Here is a 23,955-nt window from a genome sequence, read left to right on the forward strand (position 1 = left end):
CCCGTTAGCCACTCATTAAGTTAACTAGTCGTGACATGTAAATTCGCCTAATTTTTCGTTAAAGTTCTCTTTATATTTGGGATTGTTTTTTAAATGGCTAAAAACTCTTTTTACCAAACAAAGCGTTTAGCCCCTTTTGACAATTATAAGCGTTTATGATAGCATTTGGGAGAATACTTATCTAAATATATAAAGCAAAAGGCAGGGAATGATGAAACATTCAAAATACCAGAAAATGCCCTTGGTTAATTCAAACATTAAAATTTTAAATTAGTAATTAAATAAAGATAATATGGTAAATTCATATTTTTTTTATATTACAAAAATTAAAATTAAAAACGAAATCAGATAATAGGTCCTACTTTTACGGAACATAACTACCCATGTTATATTTTCTTAATTCTAAAAATAAAAAATAAAATAAAAAATAAAACCAATTGGCACATGCGTGAGCTTGTGTCAAAGAACTAGTAAGTTCTTATAGGTTTAAAAAAAAATTGAGAATAGAGGTGTTGGGATGGCTAATGGGGGTGGGGTTTTTTCTTTTCTATTTTTAATATTTTGTATAAACTTTTTAATACTATTATTTGATATTTTAATAAGGTGTAATTTTAATTTTCTGCAGCGTTACGAATTTACCTTTAATTTAATGAAATCTTTAAAAATCTAACTGTAGGCCCTAAATTGGTTATTTTTTAAAAAAAAATTGAGTACTTAATTTATCAAAACAATTAATTAGGAGGTAAATTGACAACAACGAAATAATATTAGGGGTCAAAACCGCAGAAAATTCTTTTCATAAATTTTTAATTTTTGCTCAGTCAAAACCCTTTTCAGAATATGTATGTAGGAATTCAGCAGTTGTAATATTAAAATTGGGAATTAAAGAGAAAAAGAAAACAAGACATAGAAAATGACTCCATGTCGACTCGGCGAGCTGCAGCTATTTATGAGCCGTTTGCAAAACCACTCGGTCGACGGTGTAGGCAACCCAACTGCGCCCATAATAAGAACTTGTTGTAGTCCCGAGACTCGGGACACGTGTTGGGACAGCAACAACATCTATGGAAATCACCTACGACCACACGAAAACTATGGTATTATAAATATGCCTGCGTGGGCGAATAAAACCCTGACACGTACCCGCTACCCTCGCGATCAGTTCCCTGAAAATCCCATCTAATAGGATTTTATTAATTGTATTGGTGTTTCGAAGCATCCGGAAGCGAAAATTATAAACAAACGCATAAAAGGTACAAAAAAGACAAAGTCCCACCCACCTGTCGTGGACACGTGTCGGCATCGTAGTTATTCGTCCAGTCATATGTCCGTATTTCTCCTATTAAAGTATTGCTAAAGGACAAAGATATTTGAGCTGCAGAATTCCAACTTGTAATCTGATATTGGGCGTATCATGTTTGTTTTTTGGCTTTGCTAATTGAAATTTGATGTCCGAAGGTTATAAGTTAGGTTTTAAGGTGCGTCTTATTTCTGAATTTGTACTTTTCATTTTTCAACTGAAAGTTTCGTGGATCGTGTAGCGGCATGCCTGTGACATCAATTTTAAAATTTTAAAATTTATTTTCCACATTATTTCGATCAGGCATAAGAGGCTTTAAATATTATAAGGAGTACCAAGCATTTTATGGCATTATTTTTTGAAATGTTACAAATATTTTAGTTAGTTATATGATTACTTTTGCTCGGGTTTGTACTTTGTATGGTGATTTTGAGTTGTAGAGACAATGATGATACAGCTTTGTGTTGTGCACTGGGCATGACCCACATATACTATATACCTTAAGTGCTGTGCAGGTTCTGACCTTATTTGACAACCTTGATGTTCTGGATGTTGAAAAGGTTGCAAGTTGTATCCTTTGGAATATCTTTTTCTAAATTGAAATAAATCTTTATATATATATATACAGTGAGCTTCAGTTGAGGGATCCCTCAACTGAAGGGGACTGTATATATATATATATATATACATTTTCCATTGGTGAATGGTATTCGAATAGTTGTTACGCCTTGTGTTGAGAGGCTTCTTATAGCTTCCTAAAAGGAGCTTTGGGCATCTACAAAATTAGACCACCAACTATATAAAGGATATTGAATTTAAGCAAATTAAATCGCTAGCTATATAATTAAGGTTTAAGGTGCGGCTTATTTTTTTATTTGTATTTTTACATTTTTCTACTGAAAATTTTGTGGATCGTGTGTTGAGGTCCAAAAAATTCACGGTTCGGCTCAAATATATTTTCGGTCCAATGCGATACTTTATCGAGAAGAAACCCGATTTAGGCACGCGCAAATTCGTCATATATGCTTGCACACATGCCACGCCAAGCAAATAAGCTATACGCCACGCTATAAGCCTAAGTGGCCACAAGCCACTAAAATGCCCGGAGCTTGCTTGAGTGGGTTGTGGCATGAATGGTAATAAGTTGTCATGAGCCCATTGATGGGCCAAGAAATGGAGGTCTGGGGTTGCTTGGGAGTCTCGGAACCCAAGCCTATTTTTTAGGCCCAAATATGTTGGTAAGCATGAAATGGAAAATAGCCCATTACCTCAGCCAAAATAGCCCATTACCTTAGAAAAAAGGGCACATCACTTTGGGAAGTTGGCCCATCCTTTTAGTGAATTAGCCCATTACCTTAAAGAATGACCCAACTGACCAATAAAATATCTTAAAGTCTCCAGCACATGGCTGGAGACAAAATCATGACCAAAACCAAAAGCCATTCACATCTGTAGACTGCTGGAATCTCCAACACACAGAAGGGAACAAGTTTCAAGCAAAAAAATCCAAAAACTAAGGGATACTTAAGCAAATCACCCTTTGAACCAGCATACATACCTAATTCTTTCCCTTGTCAGACCTGTCCATGGAAGGAGGAAAGAAAGAAAGGAAGGGGGATGACTGAAAATAGGAATTCTTCACCAGGGCAGCTGCGGAAAAAGGACCTTGAGGTCCCAAAATCCATGATTTTGTGCAAAGGAGCAAAGTAGATTTCACCAAAATATGATGATTGAAGGGATGTGAGGAGAAATGAAGGGAAAGACTTGGCAAAATTGGATAGAAACCATTAGGGTTTCTTGGAAAATGTCAGCTTCCAACGGCTATAAAAGAGGCATCTTCTACCCGACAAGCATCAACCACATTAGAGAGCAAGCTTCCTCTCTTACTCCCAAAACCCAACAATTTCGTGCTCAGCTCATCCTTTTTCCTTAGTTTTCCCTCTTGGCAAGCTGTTCTAACACTTGACAGAGTCTCTGTCAAGCTGCCGGAAAAACACTCAAGCCACAATTTTCTCTCTTTTTCCTCATGCTCAACCAAACCTCTTTGCAAAATCCTTTCTCTCTTACCTTAATACCCCATCTTTCCCCTAGGAACACTTAGTTTTCTCTTCAGTGCTAAACTCATGACAATTTTGCTCTCATGCCACAAGCTTCTTATGTCAAGCTAGAAAATTTATTTGCAAGTTGCTATTGTTTTGGTTAGTGAAGGTAACCAAGATGCTTCCTAAGGCTCTACTGCCCTTTCAAAGCATTTTTGGGGCTTGATTTTTGAACTCAGACAAAGGAGACAATTTCATCAATCTGCCCTTTACTGCAGCCCAGCTAATTTACAGCTGTCGGAAGAAAAAGGCCCCTAAATCGTGTAGTGATACACCTTAGTAACATTAATTTAATAAATTTGAAGTCCATTTCAACATTATTTCGATGGTCCAAACTTTGGAGGAAGCATATGGACCTTTAATGTTACACTTATTATTTTTAGTTATGTGATTACTTTTGTTAAATAAACATTGTTCTTGCTTAGTAAACCATTTTAAAATAAAAATTCGTGAAAATATAATGTGTGTTCATATGAACACCTAAAAGATTTTTTTTTTTTTAATAATAAAAAAAAGAAGAAGAAGAAGCTTGATTAACAAACGAGAGGCGAGAAGAATGTGTTCGGTTTCCTGTTACTTTAATTGATAGTTTCGTAGCAATTACTAAATTTCATGCAATTTTTGTTTCTAAATTACCCTTGTATTAAATTTGAACCCCCACTTTTAAATATGCAATGTGGAGGGTATTATTGTAAAACAAACATATTTTATTATTGCATAAACTAAATGTGGAAGTGAAAAAAAATTCCTTGTTTTCATTTTCCAAGAATTCCCAAATAATGGAATGCAAGTCTTCTATTCACATGCCATAGAATGAGCATGACAACTTCGTTACCAAGGAGTCCATCCATTCTTCTGTAAATCAAATGGGTTGTCACTTGAGCATGAAAGTCTTCTATTCATCTGCTCTAACATGAAAGTCTTTTTTCTTTTTCTTTTGTACAAGCAAATTTAGGACTTCGGGTGTAGTAGTAATGCTCTTCTGAACTACTTAAGCAACAAGCCCGTTGCTATCAATTTTTTTTTTAAAAAATTTAAAAATTGTCATTTGTGTTAGTATTATTTTTTATTTATCAAATTGTGTAATTCGTTTTTTTTCTATCGAAATTGTGTAATTCTTTAGAGGGGTGTTTTTCAATTAAATCTCTAATGCCCAAGGCCCAAAGGATGAGAAAGCCCTAGAAACCTTCAGTTTGGGCTAAGCTTTACTTGGGCCATGTGAAATATTATCAGGCCTGCCTTTGAGGACTCCTGTTCATTTGCCTCCCAGTTTCAACGTTTCAAAGTACGGGGCCTCTTCCGCTATATACCCTGCATTTGCAGAAGCGAGAAAACGACAGAAAGCGGATAAGCAAAACGGCGGAACATTGTCACCCACCACCGCCTCTTCAGTCTTCAAGCCTCTCTGCTTTCTCTTATGTGATACCTGTTCTTCCTTTTGATAGCTTTTATTCAACTTTAAAAAAAGAAGGAAACACGCTCGGGGTAAGCTTGTTCTCTCTAGCTTTATCTCTTCTGCTCTATAATCATTTCTCTCTGTTACAAACACCGAACCCAAGTCTGCAATCTGTTTTTGTTTTTACCCTCTTTGCTATATTTTCGTTTAAGCATGAGATTTTAAGTGTTGGGTTTTGGTTTCTGTACACTAGGAAGTGAAGTTATGGATATGGTGGTACCTTTAAAGCAAACCCCTGATGGGTTTTGCTCATTTCACAGAGTTCATAGGAACAGTACAAGAAAGAGTGGTACTTTTGGGGGTAGGGTTAGTGATAAGGTTGGTCCCACCACACCCAGTTCTGTGAGGGTCTTTGTTGGCTGCAGAACTCGGTTTCTTGTTCTGTCTGATAGCATTCAATGTAGAATACATGATGGTTACCAGAAACATAGGCGAAAGCCTGTACTTGTTGCGTCGAAGGTTGAAACGCTTAGTTCCAATGCTAGGTTGCAGAATGTTGAAAATACCCCACATGGGAGTTTGAATAAAATGGATTCTTCGAATGGTTTTGAGGAATTTGAGAGTAACAATCAGCTCCGTAGACTGGTTAGAAATGGGGAATTGGAAGAGGGATTTAAGTTTCTTGAGACCATGGTTTTTCGTGGCGATATTCCGGATAATATTGCATGCACAAGTTTAATCCGTGGGTTTTGTAAGAGTGGAAAGACAAGGAAGGCGACACGGATTATGAACATTCTAGAAGAGTCCGGGGCTATTCTTGATGTTATAACTTACAACGTTTTGATTAGTGGGTACTGCAAAGCTGGTGAGATTGATAATGCTTTAAGGGTTTTAGACCGGATGAGTGTTTCTCCAGATGTTGTCACTTATAATACAATCCTGCGTACTTTGTGTGATAGTGGGAAATTGACACAAGCGATGGAAGTTCTTGATCGGCAGTTGCAAAGGGAGTGTTATCCGGATGTCATTACATATACCATACTGATTGAAGCAACTTGTAAGGAATATGGGGTTGAGCAGGCTATGAAGCTTTTGGATGAAATGAGGAGCAAAGGATGCAAGCCTGATGTGGTAACTTATAATGTTCTTATCAATGGTATTTGCAAGGAAGGGAGGTTGGATGAAGCAATCAGATTCTTGAATGAAATGCCATCATCTGATTGCCAACCAAACGTCATTACCCACAATATTATTTTGCGTAGCATGTGTAGTACTGGGAGGTGGATGGATGCTGAGAAACTATTAGCTGACATGGTTCACAGAGGCTGCTCTCCTAGTGTTGTTACTTTCAATATTTTGATTAACTTCTTGTGCCGGAAGGGTTTATTGGGTCGAGCAATTGACATTTTGGAGAAGATGCCTAAGCACGGTTGTACTCCAAATTCCTTGAGTTACAACCCATTGCTTCATGGATTTTGCAAGGAAAAGAAGATGGATAGGGCAATTGAGTATTTGGATATAATGGTTTCTCGGGGCTGTTATCCCGACATTGTGACCTACAATACTTTGCTCACAGCCTTGTGCAAAGATGGAAAGGTTGATAACGCAGTTGGGATACTCAATCAACTAAGTAGCAAGGGTTGCTCTCCTGTTCTAATCACGTACAATACAGTAATTGATGGGCTCTCAAAGGTGGGAAAAACAGAACGTGCCATAGAGCTTTTGGATGAGATGCGCAAAAAGGGTCTAAAGCCTGACATAATTACTTATTCTTCTCTTGTGGGAGGGCTTAGTAGAGAAGGAAAGGTTGATGAAGCAATTAAGTTTGTCCATGATTTGGAAGATTCGGGTATCAAGCCCAATGCAATTACTTTCAACTCCGTCATGTTGGGGCTTTGCAAGGCTAAGCAAACTGGTCGTGCAATCGATTTCCTGGCTTATATGGTATCAAAGGGATGTAAACCTACTGAAGCAACATACACCATTCTCATTGAAGGCATAGCTTATGAAGGCTTAGCAAAAGAGGCGTTGGAGTTATTGAACGAACTGTGCTGTAGAGGGGTTGTGAAGAAAAGTTCTGCTGAACAGGTGGCAGTCAGGATGTAGCCTTATACACAATTCATCTTTTGCTCTTGGATGGTAGGTTATTGTTAAATTATGCCTTTGGATTTCGTCAGCATCATTTCCCATTATAATGACTTCCCAGTGTCCAATTCTCACTCTTTTTCTGCCATGAGGAGTGGAATCCAAAATCAATTTTGTTAGATGCCATATAACCTTGTCCTCACATTTGTTTGATCTGATTCTTGCACTACTGATGAATACTTGGTTGTCTCTCCAGTAGCGTCCACTATCACAGTTTTATATAAATATTCATGTTTCCTTCATTATGGTAGCTTGCAATAGTGTGATAGTTATCTCTAGTGCTTTCATAATACTGGGATGCTTTTTATTATATTTTTTCTCTTGTTAAAGTCAGAGTGTTGGTGACCGTGATTGTTTTGACAAACCCCATGGCATTGAATTAGCATTTTTCTTCTGTTATATTGTTATTTTGCCCGAAGACATAAATAATTGAAGCCAAACAAAAATTCGGTCAGCTTGTGTTACAAACCCTGCTCCATGTTGCTCAAATTGGTCATGCTATTGACAGTATGAGAAATCAGCTGATGCGTAGTTTCTGACTATTTAACTTCTTGTTATGTGAAGCATTGGCAGACTGATTGTGAGTAGCTCTTATTGGGCGATTTACTTCAGACAGAAAAGTTAAAAGCGATATGAAGAGGTGCCGAGTAGTTCATATGGATCTGTCAACTAAACTACTTAGTTTACCTGGTCATTGACATCTACCTGAATTGGGGTGGTTTCCATTTGCCCTAGGCCATGTTATCTTTTCTAGGGTGCTGATCATCCATACAATATTGCAGATACGTGACATGCTTTGGCAACATTAGGTTAATGTCACGTATGTTTGATGAGCGAAGGTGACATTTGATGCGTTCACTTTGCGGTGACGTTACTGCATAGTGTTAACTTCCAATGCAGCTGGGGTGATGAAAAATTGTAGTTACTAATCATCTTTTGGTCAATGAAAACTGACACCTGGAGAGGCAAGGTGATGACGAGAGTCAAACTCTTACCGTGGCGAGGACTTAAGCTTTCTAACTTTCATAATATGTGCTTTTGACAACGATGAGAGTTGAACTCTGACTAATAATCTTTTGCTTATAATGTATGTATTAAGTCCAAAAGTTTGGTAGAACCATTGGCAAGAATGAGGTAATTAAAAGGGCTAGAGGCCTTGAAATCGTCTGGTGGCTGGAACAAGATTAGGCGGATTAGCTGGCCTGAAAACTGGAAGGGTTTTATGAGCCTTCTCACTCACACATCTTGAAACCAATCTGCACCAAGAATGAAATGACAGGACCAAATGATATGAAGCTGAGTAGTTTATCCACGGGACTAAATTATATGCAATTTTTTTATATCCATAGGATATTCTATCAATAAAATTTCAAAACTCATACATCATTAGTCGCCATCAAATAAAAGGACAAATGACATATTACCATACAAAACCCTATTTAAAAGAGGTTCAGATGAGCCTAACTAGAAGAACATAAATTCTCTTTTATTTATTCAGAAGCATAAAAGTATTTCCTACTCAGAAACTTGTTTTTTCTGATACTGATAAGGCCAAGTCTAAAAATTTCTTAAGCATCGATGCTATTGGAACCGTCCAAACATCAATGCTTATGCATGCTTAAACCTTACCAATCGAACGGCTCCAAGCATTAACATGATTCAAGCATTAAACCTTATCACGTGGTGATATTAATCTACGTGTTAAAATATGATTGAACGACATGATTTATGTATCGTAGATTTAAATATACATGCTATAACGTGGGTAGACTGTCACGCCGAAAATTTACTCCTATATATACACTACTACGCATGCACTTATGATAAGAGAAATTATATTCTTTCGGTTACCTTCTCCGTGACAATTTTTTATTTATTTTAATGTTTGTTCCTTCAACCATATAAATCACACAGGTCATTGCCAAACTGTCATATCATCATCCGAACACAGATTCTCTTTGGCAGAACAAATTCCTAAAATCATATAGCCAGATAAATTGTTCCTTCACTTTCCCACTTCTCATTTTCTTCTTCAAAATTAGTTTCTTGGTACCACTTTCTTCTTTCCCTGGAAAACACAAAGACCTTATTCCTTTTGATCGCTCACCATCTTCTCTAGCTACCACACACTAAAAATCCTTAAAAAATAGAAAAAGGGAAAGAGAGACAGAGACGGGGAGAGGAGACCCTACAGCTTTTTGGGAGTCTACAATTCTTTTATAACTTAAAAACTAAGCAGGAACTTGTGACTGTAAAAGAACAAGTCATGGATAGAATTCCACCTCCTAGTGATAAAAAGGAAGGTTTATTTTCTTGCTGGGGACGTCTAAAGTTGAAGCTTCCGTGGATAAGAGAACTCGGACGACAGGCAACCACAAGGCAGAGAAATGTCGGAAATCAGGGAGGTTATCGGTATGATCGTGTGAGCTATGAAAAGAACTTTGATGATGGTTCTTGGGACAAAATGAATGAGGACTCTTCTCAACGAAGCTTCTCAGCCAGATATGCTGCCTCTTCATTCAAATCACATGGAGATAAGTAATAAAGATGGGATTATACATTAGTGGCCATACCTGGTTGATATTTTATCTCCACTCTTAGTTTATGAACTTCTTCTATTTGGGGAAGTGAAGGAGATTAATCTGTTCATGTTCTGATGCTGTAACTATATATGTATAAATAATGGATTAATTTTTTGTTAAAGAAAATTTATAAAAAGAATTAAAGGTTTCCCCTTGGGAAAAATATTTTGGACATTTTGTATTAGGGATGAATGCAAGCTTGCAACAAATCTTTTGACTATCTTCATGTCTGTTGCTGTTGCTTGGTATTAGTGCTTCAATATTTATTTTTCTTTTCTGGGTACCAAAAGGGCAACCCAAAAAACAAGGAAACAAAAGCTCCAAAAGGAGCAACCAAACAGGAAAGGGAGAACGAACTTAACAAGAAACAAATAAAGCCAGCCACTTGGGGATATTCAAAATAGCAGCAGCAGAGGCATTGGCGGAAGAAGCTTTGAGACTCATGGGGGGCAAGAAGAATTTCCAAAAACCGTTGAGTTTTTTTGGTTTCTTTTTTGCCTTCCAGATACAGTAGACAGAAACAATCCGATATGATTGCGAGACAAAATGATGTACAGAATATCATGGGCAGTTTAAGAGCCCTTTCTTGAGAGAGAGAGAGAGAGAGAGAGAGAGAGAGAGAGAGAGAGAGAGAGAGTTGCTCGGACAAGAGGTGAGTGCAATAATCTATTGTGACTAAAATCACATCGGGACTGATCTTTTTCGCATCCTGTTTTGTCAAAGGTGGTATATTAGTTTCGTACTAATTAATTATAATGGTCTGATGCATATGCTGATCTTTTGAGGTTTTTGAGAAATGTCAACAAGCATTTTAACCTGTCTGGTTGGTCGTTGTCGGTTGAGTATGTTGATGAGGTTGTCGTTGTCGATTGAGAAATGCATGCTGATCTCTTGATGGTTTTGGAATATGATAACAATATTTCAAGGGATGTAGTCATTGGATCTAAGGTCTACTTGCTCAAGATAAATACTGATTATTCTACTAATAGGGTGGATTATGATGGAGAAGTGTTTTACAAGAAACATGGTGAGGGAAAGGTAGAGTTTTCGAAAAAAAAAACGTAGGTTCATTTAAGCACTTAGTTAACAAAAATTTATTTCACATGCAACGAAAGACTTTAGAGACGATCCTAGAGCTTAAAAACAAAAACTTTCGAAGGATCTTTGCAGGTTCAAGTGGTTGATGTGCTAAAGGTCAAAACTTCACAAGAATAAAAGAGGGAGATGAAGAGGGACTCACCCTTGAAGCCCACCTTGAGTCCGACCAAAATATTCACGAAAGGTTTGGTGATATTATAGAAGATATAAGGTAGAGAAAGAAGGAAGTTAATTGTTGGAACGATTTCTCATATATAGCTGATGTAGCTATTTTCAAAAAATAATTATGCAATGTTTGACATGAGTAGATCAAAGGAATTATGTCTAATTGTCAACCGATCAGAGCAAGATCCTAACTCAGAGGATGAGGATACATGTTAAGATCCTTCATTGAAGTGTAAAGATTTGCCCACTGGGGGAGAGCCCATTGATCCGCTTGGCCTTGATTGATACTTGAATAGAGGAAATCATAACTGGTCTAATATGCCTCTGCAAGATGGTACTCCACCGGAGACACCAATCTTGGACCAGAGAAAGCAGAAGCCCTGGCGGCTAAGCGGTTTGGTGACATTTCTCAAATTTCTTAATTTATGAATCCAAACAATGTAATTGGTGTATCTCAATACAGAAATTCTTACTTTGTTCTAAATTTCAAGTTCATTTCCTTCGTCCAAACGCAAGATACGTGCTTCCTTACAAACTGTGATGAATGCAAGTGCCAGCAGTTTTGATTGAAATTGCAGAAGTAAAAGGATGTTCGAGTATTCAGACTATATAATTGGTTACAAAATGTGATGAATTCAAGTGCCTTTAATGCGTTCTAGATTGATGCTGCCCCTTCAGAACTTCAAGCTTACACAAAATACTGGTGCTGATGCTGGTTATTATAGAGCTTCAATGGTTTAACTAGTTTGCAGAATCCAGTCTTATTTTAGGATTTGAATTAACATTGTAACTGCTGTGTGTATTTTGATCAATGAACTTTGTTTATCTTGTTATGCAAGAATTTCCAACTGTGAACTTCACTACATAGATGAAACTTGATTGATATTTACAATGCCTTTCTTCCAAATAACATACTTAAAACTTAAAACAAAAAACTCTAAAATGCTAAAGTAATTATAGGTTTTGAAATGAGATTTAGTACAAAGGGCAACCATCAACAACTATACCTTTGGCTGTAGGACAAGTAGCTAGCTCACAGTGTTCACCATTTGTTCCCCACCAGGATATGCTTTTCTCATTCATGGTCAATGAGAAGTACAAAAGCACCCCCATGAAAGCCACTCCAGCATCTAAAGCAGCAGAAAGAACATAATTGTACCTCTGCCACCACTTCTTTCTGTATCTGAAAACAAAGAAGTTGAAAATTGCTCCAACCACAATCCAACAGTTGAAGTTCACAGTTGTAGCTGGTGGCATTACAGCTGTTGCTCCCAAAAGCACTGGGAGGTTGATCAGCTTGATCCATTTCTTACTTGGGAAAGCTTTGTGCAGCAACCACACCAGGAGGGGCCCCGATGCACCTATTAGGAAGAACCAGTTGAGGGCTTTGTAGTTTCCGAGAGAGCCGAAAATTCTTCTTGGTCCAACCAGACCCCAGATTACAGAGGCATCAAAGAACACACGATCACCAGGACAAGTCCAAGGACTATTGGGAGGGAGCAATTGATCTTGACATATGTTTTCTATGGTAGACAACAGCCACCATGCCACACCAAGATTGACTGTTCCCGCTATCAATGTTCCTATGCACTTTAATTTTGTGAAGCAGTTAAGAGCAAATTAGCAACACAATACAAATTGAAACGGGAAATTATTAGCACTCTAAAATAGTCATCTTACACTGCATATTTTTATTTTTATTTTGGAGTACGAATAGCAGTTCCGACTGAAATTATTCAATTATGTCTAATTATGACATTATATGTTTCATGTCCTAGTAATTAGTAAAAGTCAAATTGACAAGAAGATATACCTGGACTATGAACATTGATATGGGAGGGATCTTCATGTAATGGCCTAGCTTGAAGTCATTGAGAAAGGAAATTGCCTGCGACATGCTTATGTAGCCATAGGTTTTGAAGCACACATTGGCTATTGGTTTGCCAGGTAATATCAAGCCCATGATGTACTCTGTGATGACGTTTAGTCCTGGAGACTGACAAATATAGAAATGCAAGGAACAGAAATTCTTAAAGATATACATTACATCTTAAGTTACCAAAGAAATGCAACAAGTTCCAATTCATTCATATTAAGTGTTCTCGTTTACAGATTGTTCTGCCTTCAATTCTTGGGTGGGTCCCAATGCTCTAGAGGCCACATACTAGATATACATAAAAATATGAAAAATTATATGACAATACCTAGTTAGGACCACAATTACGTGAGATGTGTCTTATCCGTGACAAACTTATTCTAGCCACGAAAAACTTGTGACTTTTACTAACGCTCACAACAAGTTGAACTAACATTATGGTTTTCTAGTAGTGAGTGCCTCATGTGTAATATAGAGATAATTTTATTTCCTATCGAATTATTTCTGTCATTTAGAGGTGGCGCGTTATATGGTAAGTTGGGATGTTACGAATAGAATGGTCAGTTAAGATTGTACAAATAGCACGCAGTACTCCAATGTCATGATGCAATGACTTATGAGTTTGAGAGGGTACCTGATTTGTGGTGGCAGTTATAATGCTGATTGGAAGGGTGAAAATTAATGCAAGTCCAGCTGCAAAAATGAGTCCCCACCATGGCATTTGCACTTCATCTTTCATGAAAACGCACAGCGCCAGAGAGAGCACCAAAGACAACAAAAGCATAAGATGAAACCACCATTTAGGTATGTCCTTGTATTTCTTCATCAACCTGGTGTGTATGTCTACCTTTCCACTGTGTGAAGCTCTTCGGTATTGCTTATATATCTCCCTGTTGGAAGAGTGTCAAATACCAAAACTTGAACAATCACAATAAATTAAATAAACTTGTGGAGGGACAAGTTTAGTTTCGATGGTATAAATAGCAACACTCAATTGATTTACCTTCCGTTAAAGAGGGCGACATGCGTGAGGGTCGATACAACGGCCGCAAAACCAATACCATAAGTCAAGGCAAAGAAAACACTCAAATTTATGCGCCCTTGTTTGTCATAAGAATCCATATCAATTTCGAACTTGTCATTCACAATGGCCGAAACGTTATAAATCTGGCCACGGTGATCAAACAAGTGTGAAGAGAAGATTGGAAAGTTCTTGGCACTGTACAAATTGACGCCCCAGTAAGCAATTGGCAGACCCACATACATAACCAGAAGATAGCCAGCTGCAACATTGACAATGGCAAAGAAGGGGCTGATCAGAGGGCTGCCAAGGTAAGAGGCTATAACGGTCCAATCAAGTGAAAATGCCCCGAGGCCCAGCCCGCGCATGCCCGACCCGATTTGTTGGGCCGTGACTGAGTTTGGGTACACCCAGCAAACCCATGAAATTGTTGACAGAGTTGGGAAGAGGTAGCCTGGGACGACGAACCAGGAGAAGCTGCAGATGAGGGCAATCAGAAAGAACTTCCCTCTTGACATTCGCTTGCTGTCTTTCTCATGCAGAGCCCTTCACATTGTAAACGAAAAATTAGAGGCTTTGTTAATTAATTGTTCACAAAATAAAATAAACGTGCATGCATGCATGAAATATTCATGGTTGGTTAAATGGGTTGTTTAATTAGAGCTATAAAATATTAAATAAATCAGAACTTTTTTTTTTGTTTTTGCAAATGATTATTATGACCTAATGAATCTTGTAGAATAAAAAAAAAGGTTTTCTGTTGGCGCGTAGAAATATGAAATTAGAATGTGTTATTTTGATGTAAAAAAAGGGGTAAAATTGTTATGTCCCCTTCATTTTTATTTTTATTTTAAAATTAACGATAATTGTATTTAATAATTAGGCACAAAGATCAAATACCCATAAAGGATACACCTGCTATAGGAGGATACACCAGTGACATCACACAACTTGTATCTTCACTAGTAGCTTTAAAAGACCAAATACATGCATTTCAATGTAACAGCCACACACATGAGCAAATCGGACATGGAATACATCGTCCAAAATTACAATTACAATACTACTAACTCTCACAAGTAGAGACTAAAACAAAAAACAAAAAAGAAAAGGTAATTATTATCACATAATTTCGACAATTCACATCCAACGGTAGTGGAGCCAAAAAAAAAAGTTTCCTTTTTATGTTTCTTAGAAAATTATGAGGGGCAAAAAAAATGTTTATTTGACCGTTAAAAAAAAAATAAGTCAGCTATTTTTTTTTTTCATTAAATAAAATCAATCTATTTTTATCCAAGAAAATAAAAACAAAAACTTCTGCGTGGGTGAGAGTGTCCACTTTAGAAGTTATCCGTTACTCCATAGTAACGTATATATATATTTTTGGGTCAACATAGTAACGTATATTGTGTAACCAAGTTGGTCCCTAAACTCTAAATTGATGACGCTAGCATTATTGTTCACAAGAATTGAAACGTCAAGGAAACAAAACAAAGTGGCCTAGCAAAATGACATGCTTAAGGGCAAAATAAATTTGGTGGGTTGGCTTTAAACGACACAAATTATCAATAATTCTAGAGGCACCAATTATACACAATTGAATTATTTACCTAAATAAAGAGACTTGAACAAGACTACTCGGCCACCACATCTCAGCCGGATCCACCACGTACTTTCGCAAAATTCCTGCCCACCCGTATCCTAACACCTGCACTTAACCACCACTAATTATCATCAATTATCTCAGTAATTATAAATTAGCACCGAATTAATTAACCATGATTACAGTTTACCTGCGTGGTAATAACAAGTATCCAACTGGCCCAAAATGAGATATTCCTATGATAAAACGCTTTTATTATGTTCACAATACTAATTGCATAAGCCGCCCCGCTTCCGAACCCGGCTCCTGCATTCGCGAATATGGATATCAGCACGTGCTCCTTCATGTTAAACGGACCCGGGTTGAGAGAAAACTCCCTCAACCCGACCCGAAACTTCTTTGTAGGCAGCGTCCTCGCCATGAACCGTCCAATCGGGAGCGTCGCCACCTGTACGGAGATCATCGAAATGACGAGCGGCTCCGTGCGGTAGGCGAAGAAGGTGTTGAGGAAGGAGAGGAGGACGCATGAGAGGAGGCCCAGGGCCCACATCCGGAAGGTCCATACTGGAAGGGTCGGGTCGTCGTCGTTCGAGACCGTCAAGCGAACTTCCTCGACAGGTGAAACGTCGTCGTCTGGGAGAGAGTGCAGAGTGGGAGCGGACATGGCTGGCGCTAAGGGAGAGAGAGAGAGAGAGAGAGTGTGTGTGTGAGTGGCAGTGTTGCAGAGTGCAGAAGAGAAGAGTTTGTTGGGTTTTGGTTTTAAAAAAGAAAAAACAAAAACAAAAACAAAAATTTTCGTAAGTTTTAATTAATTAATTAGGTATTTATCTACTAATTGACAGCTTTGGTTAATCTTGAATTGTAAGAAATGGAAGTTTGGTTTAATTTGAGATACTAATTTTTTGATTTTTTTTTTCCAAGCAATTAATTTGAGATTCAAATTTGATATTGGCTGGCATTATTATTACCATATGTTGAAAAAAATCCAAAATCATATTTGATTCGGGGTTGAGATTTATATGAATCATTAATTTTGTTTGCAGGTAATAATATTGGAAAGAGTTTTTTGAACAAGGAAAAAACAATTGTCAGTATCCAAAATATATATAATATATGTAATATATGGGTTTCTTGCAGGACTTCTTCGAGGTTTTTTTGTTTTGTTTTTGTTATTTGGGTTTTTGTATTTGGGAAGGATGAATGCAAATGCATGGCTTCAGAAATGAATATGCCTTGACTCCCTGACTTCAATCTCTTGCAACAAATCTTTTGACTAATTTGACTGACATATGTGAATTTTTTTTTATACGGGCGATATTAAAGAGGGGAGAAATCGAACTAATCAAATTTATTAGGACTTCGGTTACAGAGTTACATGTTTTTAATCATTTGAATTTCATTCTCTTTGAAATATATATATATATATATATATATATATAAGTGGGCATGAGTTGTTGTAAAATTGATTTTGGGAACAAAAAACATATGTCAATGGGATTGTGTTTGATTGTCATTTGCAGTAACTAACAATTAATAGAAAGTATTTTTTTAGTGTTATTGTGCTTGATTGTGAGAACCCGCGTCGAGATGTGAAATTTGACTTTAGGAAGAGTGCTTCTATTTTCAGCCACTTATCATATTTTATTCATCCATCATTAATGAAATTATTAATGATAATTTTATAACCTTTTACAAAATGACCTCCAAGGAATCATGTAACATAAAAAGAAAAAGCCAAGAAAATAAACCTACTCTACACCCACTTGCCCCATTTATTCACCCACACCCATTAGGACCTTCCACCAAATTGTTGAGAGCTAACTAAGGAGGGTGTATCCAATTCATACTTATAAAGACTTTTTTTAAGTGAGTGACTTTCATAGAGATGACAAATTCTTAAATACTTTCATAGAGTTGATAAAAGTCACTAGTAAATTGGTAAGACTTTTGCTCTTAACAATTAGCCTTAAAAGTATAGAAAAGTCATTCATTTAATAAGCTTTTTAAAAGTCATTAACTTTTTGGATACCACCAAACTTTTAAATACTTTTTAAAAGTCATAACTGAATACCACCAAACTTTTAAATACTTTTTAAAAGTCACAATTGAATACCACTTGACTTTTGTATACTCTTTAAAAGTCTAAATTGAACACCTCCAGACTTTTAAACTCTATAAAAGTCATTAAAAGTTTGAATTGGATACAGTTTTCAGGAAAAAAAATAAATAAATAAATGTTTGGTCTTTTAACTTCACACACACCAAAGGAAGAGGGTGGAAAAGGAGATGAAGAACATAAGGAATAACAATTATCCTTTTACAAAAGATAATATTTCCCTTCTTCCCCTGTAAGTAGGAACTCTTACATTTCTGACAATGGTAGTTTGACATGTGTGTAGAATTTTTTTATTTTTGAGTTTTTGATGAATTATTATTGCATATGTGTCAAATTGTGATTCGCAAAAACCTCTAAGTACTCATGTCCCAAAAATAAAATAAAATAAAGAAAAATTACAAGAAAATAAACCAACTCTACACCCACCTTACCAAATACGAATTGTATTATTTTGTGCTCCACTATGAAGGATCATTTTGTTAATTAATATTTAAGATCTTTCTCTTCAAACTAAATGCTTTGCACTTACACTTTACGCCCTCAACACGAAAAATTCCTAGATTCGTCTTTTGATTGTTTGTTTGTATCCCCAAGCATATGGCCAAACCAAACGAGAAATATAGCCCATAAGAGCATCCACAATCATACTCTCTATTTTTTCACTTAAAATTTAGCTAAAAACATTATAAAGCAATTTTAGGAGCTCTCTATAAAATTTCAACTCAACCATACTCCCTAGTTTTAGATTCATAAATGTTTTTAATATTTTTTAATTCAATTTTTAATAAAATGTAGACACAAAAGCAACAATAAAAAATAGTTGACATTAAATAAATACTTAAAATAATATTAAATATATAAGCATTTAATTATAGAGAATCACTACGGATTCTCTCTCTCCTCAGATTTAGAAGCTCATGTCTCCCTATTTTAGGAACTGGATAGGGAGCATGGTTGGAAGTTGGTTTTTACAATTCCTCTGTAAATTTTAGCTAAGGAGGTGATTTAGGGAGCCCATTGTGAATGCTCTAAGTGAATAAAGACCAACCAACCTATATAAAAATTCCTAAATCATAAAGACCAACCAACCTATAAGATCCTTATAAAGACAACACTTCAACGGATGAAACTTCATTCATATTTATCATTTACAATGCCTTTTCTTTCAAACAAACCTTTTTGCAGAAAATAAACTCCAAAAAAAACCAAATCAACACTGATGTACTAGCTTAATTTGAAATGGGAACTAATCAGAGTACACAAGCATGACCAAGCACTATGTCCTTATTTGTTGGACACGTGGCTAATGGACAGTGGTCATAGTCTTCTGTACCCCACCAAGATATGCTTATATCGTTTATGGTCAAACACATATATATAAGCACCCCCATGAAAGCCAACCCAGCATCTAGGGCAGCCGAGAGAACATAGTTGTACCTCTGCCACCACCTCTTTCTGTACCTGAAAACAAAGTAATTGAAAACTATCCCCATCACAATCCAGCAGTTGAAGTTCACAGTTGTGGCTGGTGGCATCACAGCCGTTGCTCCAAAAAGCACTGGAAGGTTGATATAAGCGATCCATTTCTGCTTGGGAAAAGCTTTGTGCAGCGACCACACCAAGAGAGGCCCAAGGGCGCCGACAAGGAAGAACCAGTTGAGGGCTGAGTAGAGTCCAAGAGAGCCGAAGATTCGTCTCGGTCCAACCAGACCCCAAATCACAGATGCAGTGAAGAAGACACCGTGATTAGGACAAGTCCAGGGGCTATTGCTAGGGAGTAATTCAACGTTACATATGTTCTCCACACTGCCTAACAACCACCATGCCGTTCCGATATTGATTGTTCCGGCTACTATAGTTCCTATGCACTTTTGGAATGGCAGAAAAGAAGCAAATTATCAGATACCTAAAGCAAGCAAATTTATGATACATGGTACATTGTTCATATATGGTCGATATTATGTTGACATTCATGTTGAATATAGGATATAATTTCGAGAAAATATCAACAATCTACCAAAAATACTGTAAATTGGTACATGGTAGTAGCCACCCACTCCTCATCATTATGCATTTAATACAGCATTAAGCAGGCTAATCTAATTCTGGCTAAATAAGTTTTCTAACGCTGTCAATAAGTTTGAACAACGTGCATTGACATGTACAATAACATCAAAGGCACGTTGTTAAATGTATAAGACTTTTAACAATATCAAGGCACATAACACCTGCAAATGTGTTGTCAAAAGAGATACACAACGTTCAGTAGCCGTTGTCATATCCCTTTTCTGTTGTAATTAATGTAAATGTGCATTGTCAAAATTGAAGAAATGAAAATGCATACCTGAACTACGAACATTGATATAGGCGGGATCTTCATGTAATGGCCTAACTTAAAATCACTAAGAAAGGATATAGCCTGTGCCATGCTTATGTACCCATAAGTTTTAAAGCATACATTGGTTATCGGTTGGCCAGGTAATATCAAACCCATGATGTACTCCGTGATGACATTTAGTCCCGGTGTCTGCAAAATAGAAAATGAGCTGTGTTAACATCACTGGCCATTATCAATAAACTTCAACAAGTGTGAAGAAAAAGAGATAAAATGGTTCAAGAGTCGAAGACTTACCACATTTGTTGTGGCAGTTATAATGCTAATTGGAAGGGTGAAAACAAATGCAATTCCTGCTGCAAAAATGAGTCCCCACCATGGCATTTGCACTTCTTTTTTCAGGAAAATGAACAATGCCAGAGAGAGTGCCATCGCCAGAAAAAGCAAACTATGAAACCACCAGTTGGGTATGTCCTTGTATTTCCTCATTAATTTGGTGTGTATATCTATCTTTCCAGTATGTGAAGATTTGTATTGTTTATATATATCCCTGTTAGAAGAATCATTCGTATCAGTGCCACAATTAGAAGAATCATTCGTATCAGTGCCACAATAATAATTAATAACACTAAATTTGTTTACTTAAACAAAAAATTGTCATTCATACATTAAATTATTATTTTTGTGTTATAGTAGTTGAGTGTTAAAATTAAATTTTGATCCAAGTCCTTTTCTTAAGTGAATTATTTTGAATATATATGAAGGTACAAAAGGGTACGTAGGTACATTCATTTTCATTGCTACAATGATTGACCTATTTATATATTATGAATGTATTTACGACTTTTGCACCTATATATATATGCAAAATAATGTACCTAACTAAATGATCAAATACTTGGGTTTAGTGAAAAAAGTAATTGTATATCCGAGGATAAAAACAAAACTTCCCATAGGAAAACAAAAACAAAAAAGGAATCATGACATTCCCAAATAGTCATCATGCACTCCCATGTTATTGTTTTTAGAAGTGTGGAAATATAATAGATGAGTGCAAAATAACTTTCTTGAAGTGCTAATAATCGCTACCAACTAAAGGGGATATAGGTAGAGAGTTGGGGAAACTTGTGTAGTATTAGTGGAAAAAACACTAAATTTAAAGCCTTGAAAAGAAAAAAAAAAAGAAAAGAACTATGTACCAACCTTCCATGGAAAAGGGCCACATGTGTGAGGGTTGATATAACAGCAGCAAAACCAATGCCATAGGTTAGGGAAAAGAAGACACTCAAGTTTATGAGTCCATGTTTTTCATACGAGGGCATGTCAATCTCAAACTTGTCATTCACAATGGCTTTCACATCATATATTTGGCCCTGGGAATCAAACAAATGGGAAGAGAAGATTGCGAAATTGCTGGCATTGTACAAATTGAGCTTCCAATAGGCAATTGGAATGATCACATACATGGTGATAATGTAACCCACTGCGATGTTGGCAATGGCAAAGAAGGGACTGATCAGAGGGCTGCCAAGGTAGGAGGCTATGACAGACCAGTCTAGGGTTACTGCCCCCAGACCAAGTCCACGGAAACCCGACCCAATTTGTTGAGCTGTTATTGACTTTGGAGAGAGCCAACAGATCCATGAAATTGTGGAGAGAGTTGTGAAGAGGTAGCCTGGCATAACGTACCAAGAGAAGCTGCATATGAGGGCAATCAAAAAGAACTTGCTTCTGGACATTCGGTTGCTGTCGTTCTCATGAAGAGCCCTTCATGCATATGTGGGAAACCAAAGTCAAGTTCATTTGATAAATATTGATTGAAAGCTCAAAAAAAAAGAGCATGCCATTCTATAAAATTAAAAACAAAAACAAAAACAAAAACAAAAAGCATGCATTAGTGCAGGACATATATTTGTTTCCATGGATTAAATGTTTAAGGCATATGGGTTTCAAGTCCTTATAAATAACTTGTTTATAGACCTAAAAAAATATATAAAATAAGTTGGAACAAATTTTATTTTAGCACTTGTGCTCATTTTAAATTTTGCATGATAGCCATTAAATATGTGTATTATAAGCATAAATACCTTCTTTTTAACTACTCTTGTGTATTTTGTATGAAAAAATTCGTGTATATTTGAAGAAAGATGCATTATAGGCATATAATTCATTCCCGTATAATATTGTTAATCAAGATAATGGAATACAAATTAAATTCTTAAAACAAAAGTCTTTTTCGACAAAGACTCGTATTAATTTTTAATTTAGGGCTCATTTGATAACCATTTCAATTTTAGTTTTTAGTTTTCATTTTTTGTGCTAGAGTATAGAGGAAAAGGAGGGAGAATGGAAGTGAGAATGAGAGTGAAGATGAGATTGAGAGGGAAGATGATAGGAGAGGATGGGAGGGAGGGGTAACAAAAGTGAAAACAAAAACTAAAAACTGAAATCTATTTGGAATTGTTTTTCACTTTCAAGATTTTGTTTTACTTTTATTACTCCTCCCTATCATCTTCCCTCTCAATCTTGATAGGAGAGGATGGGAGGGAGGGGTAACAAAAGTGAAAACAAAAACTAAAAACTGAAATCTATTTGGAATTGTTTTCACTTTCAAGATTTTGTTTTACTTTTGTTACTCCTCCCTCTCATCCTCTCTCTCAATCTTATTCTCACTCTCATTTTCCTATATACTCTAGTACAAAAAATGAAAACTACTAAAATCTAAATTTGAAATGGTTTATCAAACGAGCCCTTAGAGTCACAATCATAACAATAATTGAGTATCGTAGAATATTAACAATTATTCTTCATTAGCTAAAAAGCAAAAGACCTTTCCTACCAAGACTCATGTTGTCGTATTTTTCGGATCCAAAATGTTCTTCGTTACATATCATATTATGGATGTGGTACCAAATTTACAAACTCGTTTTGTTTTTGCAGAAATTGTAAGGAAATCTACCGAATTATCCACAGAACTACACAACAAGGTTGTCTGTCCCAAAGAGAGTTGAAACTATACATACCATCGTAAGCTTTTTTAAGTTTACGAAACGAAATTACCTGAACAAAGAAACCTGAACGAGACTACTGGGCCACCACATCGCCGCCGGATCCACCACGTACTTTCTGAGAATACCGGCCCATCCATACCCTAATACCTGCAATATATAATTCGTGAACTTTATTAACTAACTAACCGGTTAACACTTGAGCGTTTAGCATATAACACGTGCATATTAGTTCATTACTGGTTATCTTACCTGTGTAGTAATCACAAGTGCCCAACTGGCGAAGAACGATATCTTCCGACCATAAAAAGCTTTGATTATAGTCACGATATCGACGGCATAAGCCGGTCCACTCCCAAACCCTGCGCCGGCATTCGCAAATATTGAAATCAGGACGTGCTCTTTTATGTTAAACTCCCCGGGGTTCAACGAGAACGACTTCCCGCCAACCCAAACCTTGGTCCTCGGCAGCGTCCGCGCCATGAACCGTCCGATCGGCAGACTCGCCACCTGCACGGAGATCATCGTTATCACGAGCGGCTCCGTGCGGAACGAGAAGAAGGTGTTGAGGAAGGAGAGGAGGATGCAAGAAAATAGGCCTATTGTCCACATCCGGAACGTCCATACCGGCAGCGACGTGTCGTCCTCGTTTAATACCGTTAGACGAACCTCTTCGATGGGCGACAAGTCATCGTCGGTCTCGTCGAGATTGGTGTTGGGGGCAGCCTCCATTTCTAGGGTGGTGGTGGTGGTGGTGGCCGCCATGGGGAGAAGAGTGAGTGATAGTGGAGAGGTTTGGTTTGAATGGTGAAATGAAATGTGTCGGGGGTTTTAAAAGTCCTTTTCACTGCTTATTTACAGTTTTGCAGTTTTGGATTTACTGAAATGGCATTCATTTTAGTAATAAGTGATTGCCGGCGGGGTAGGGTTAGCTGGAATTGGATTCCCGGAATTGACAAGGAAGGAAGGGAAAGCATATTGCCGATTGCAAAGATTAATGAACTGATATTTTTGATGTAGACTTTTCTGTATTATTCCATCTATGATTAAGGTATCTAAGCAAACAAACAAACACCTTAACTCATGTAGATGAGTTTGACGAAACTAATATAAATTTGAGAGGTAGAACAAAACAAAAGATTGTTCACAAATTCTCATTATTATTTCATATTTATTTTTATGCATGGTTTTTCTGCAGAGGAATGAAATTT

General features: G+C 36.8%; 3 protein-coding genes across 4 annotated transcripts; 1 reads left to right on the forward strand and 2 right to left on the reverse strand.

Annotated features, from left to right (window-relative positions):
* On the forward strand, positions 4,723-8,097 carry LOC18790756 (pentatricopeptide repeat-containing protein At1g09900). Of its 2 annotated transcripts, none has more exons than XM_020554621.1 (2): positions 4,723-4,884; positions 5,049-7,269. In XM_020554621.1, exon 2 carries the CDS (start codon positions 5,060-5,062, stop codon positions 6,899-6,901), a length of 1,842 nt encoding a protein of 613 aa, XP_020410210.1. In that variant the 5' UTR covers positions 4,723-4,884; positions 5,049-5,059; the 3' UTR covers positions 6,902-7,269. The 2 variants fall into 2 exon arrangements, with proteins under 2 accessions (XP_020410210.1, XP_020410211.1); XM_020554622.1 differs by adding an exon at positions 7,505-8,097 and having other exon boundaries at positions 4,857-6,934.
* LOC18790914 (oligopeptide transporter 2) lies at positions 11,625-16,691 on the reverse strand. Its single transcript, XM_007225148.2, has 6 exons — positions 15,476-16,691; positions 15,293-15,390; positions 13,665-14,228; positions 13,296-13,551; positions 12,599-12,781; positions 11,625-12,375 (listed from the first exon to the last, which is right to left on the reverse strand). The coding sequence occupies exons 1-6, from the start codon at positions 15,947-15,949 to the stop codon at positions 11,761-11,763; spliced, it is 2,190 nt and encodes a 729-aa protein (XP_007225210.1). The 5' UTR covers positions 15,950-16,691; the 3' UTR covers positions 11,625-11,760.
* LOC18792097 (oligopeptide transporter 2) lies at positions 18,517-23,509 on the reverse strand. The gene is made up of 6 exons (XM_007224443.2): positions 22,997-23,509; positions 22,797-22,894; positions 20,940-21,503; positions 20,034-20,286; positions 19,746-19,928; positions 18,517-19,269 (listed from the first exon to the last, which is right to left on the reverse strand). The coding sequence occupies exons 1-6, from the start codon at positions 23,507-23,509 to the stop codon at positions 18,652-18,654; spliced, it is 2,229 nt and encodes a 742-aa protein (XP_007224505.2). The 3' UTR covers positions 18,517-18,651.

The sequence above is a fragment of the Prunus persica genome, chromosome G1, assembly GCF_000346465.2.
Source record: "Prunus persica cultivar Lovell chromosome G1, Prunus_persica_NCBIv2, whole genome shotgun sequence".
NCBI lineage: Eukaryota > Viridiplantae > Streptophyta > Magnoliopsida > Rosales > Rosaceae > Prunus > Prunus persica.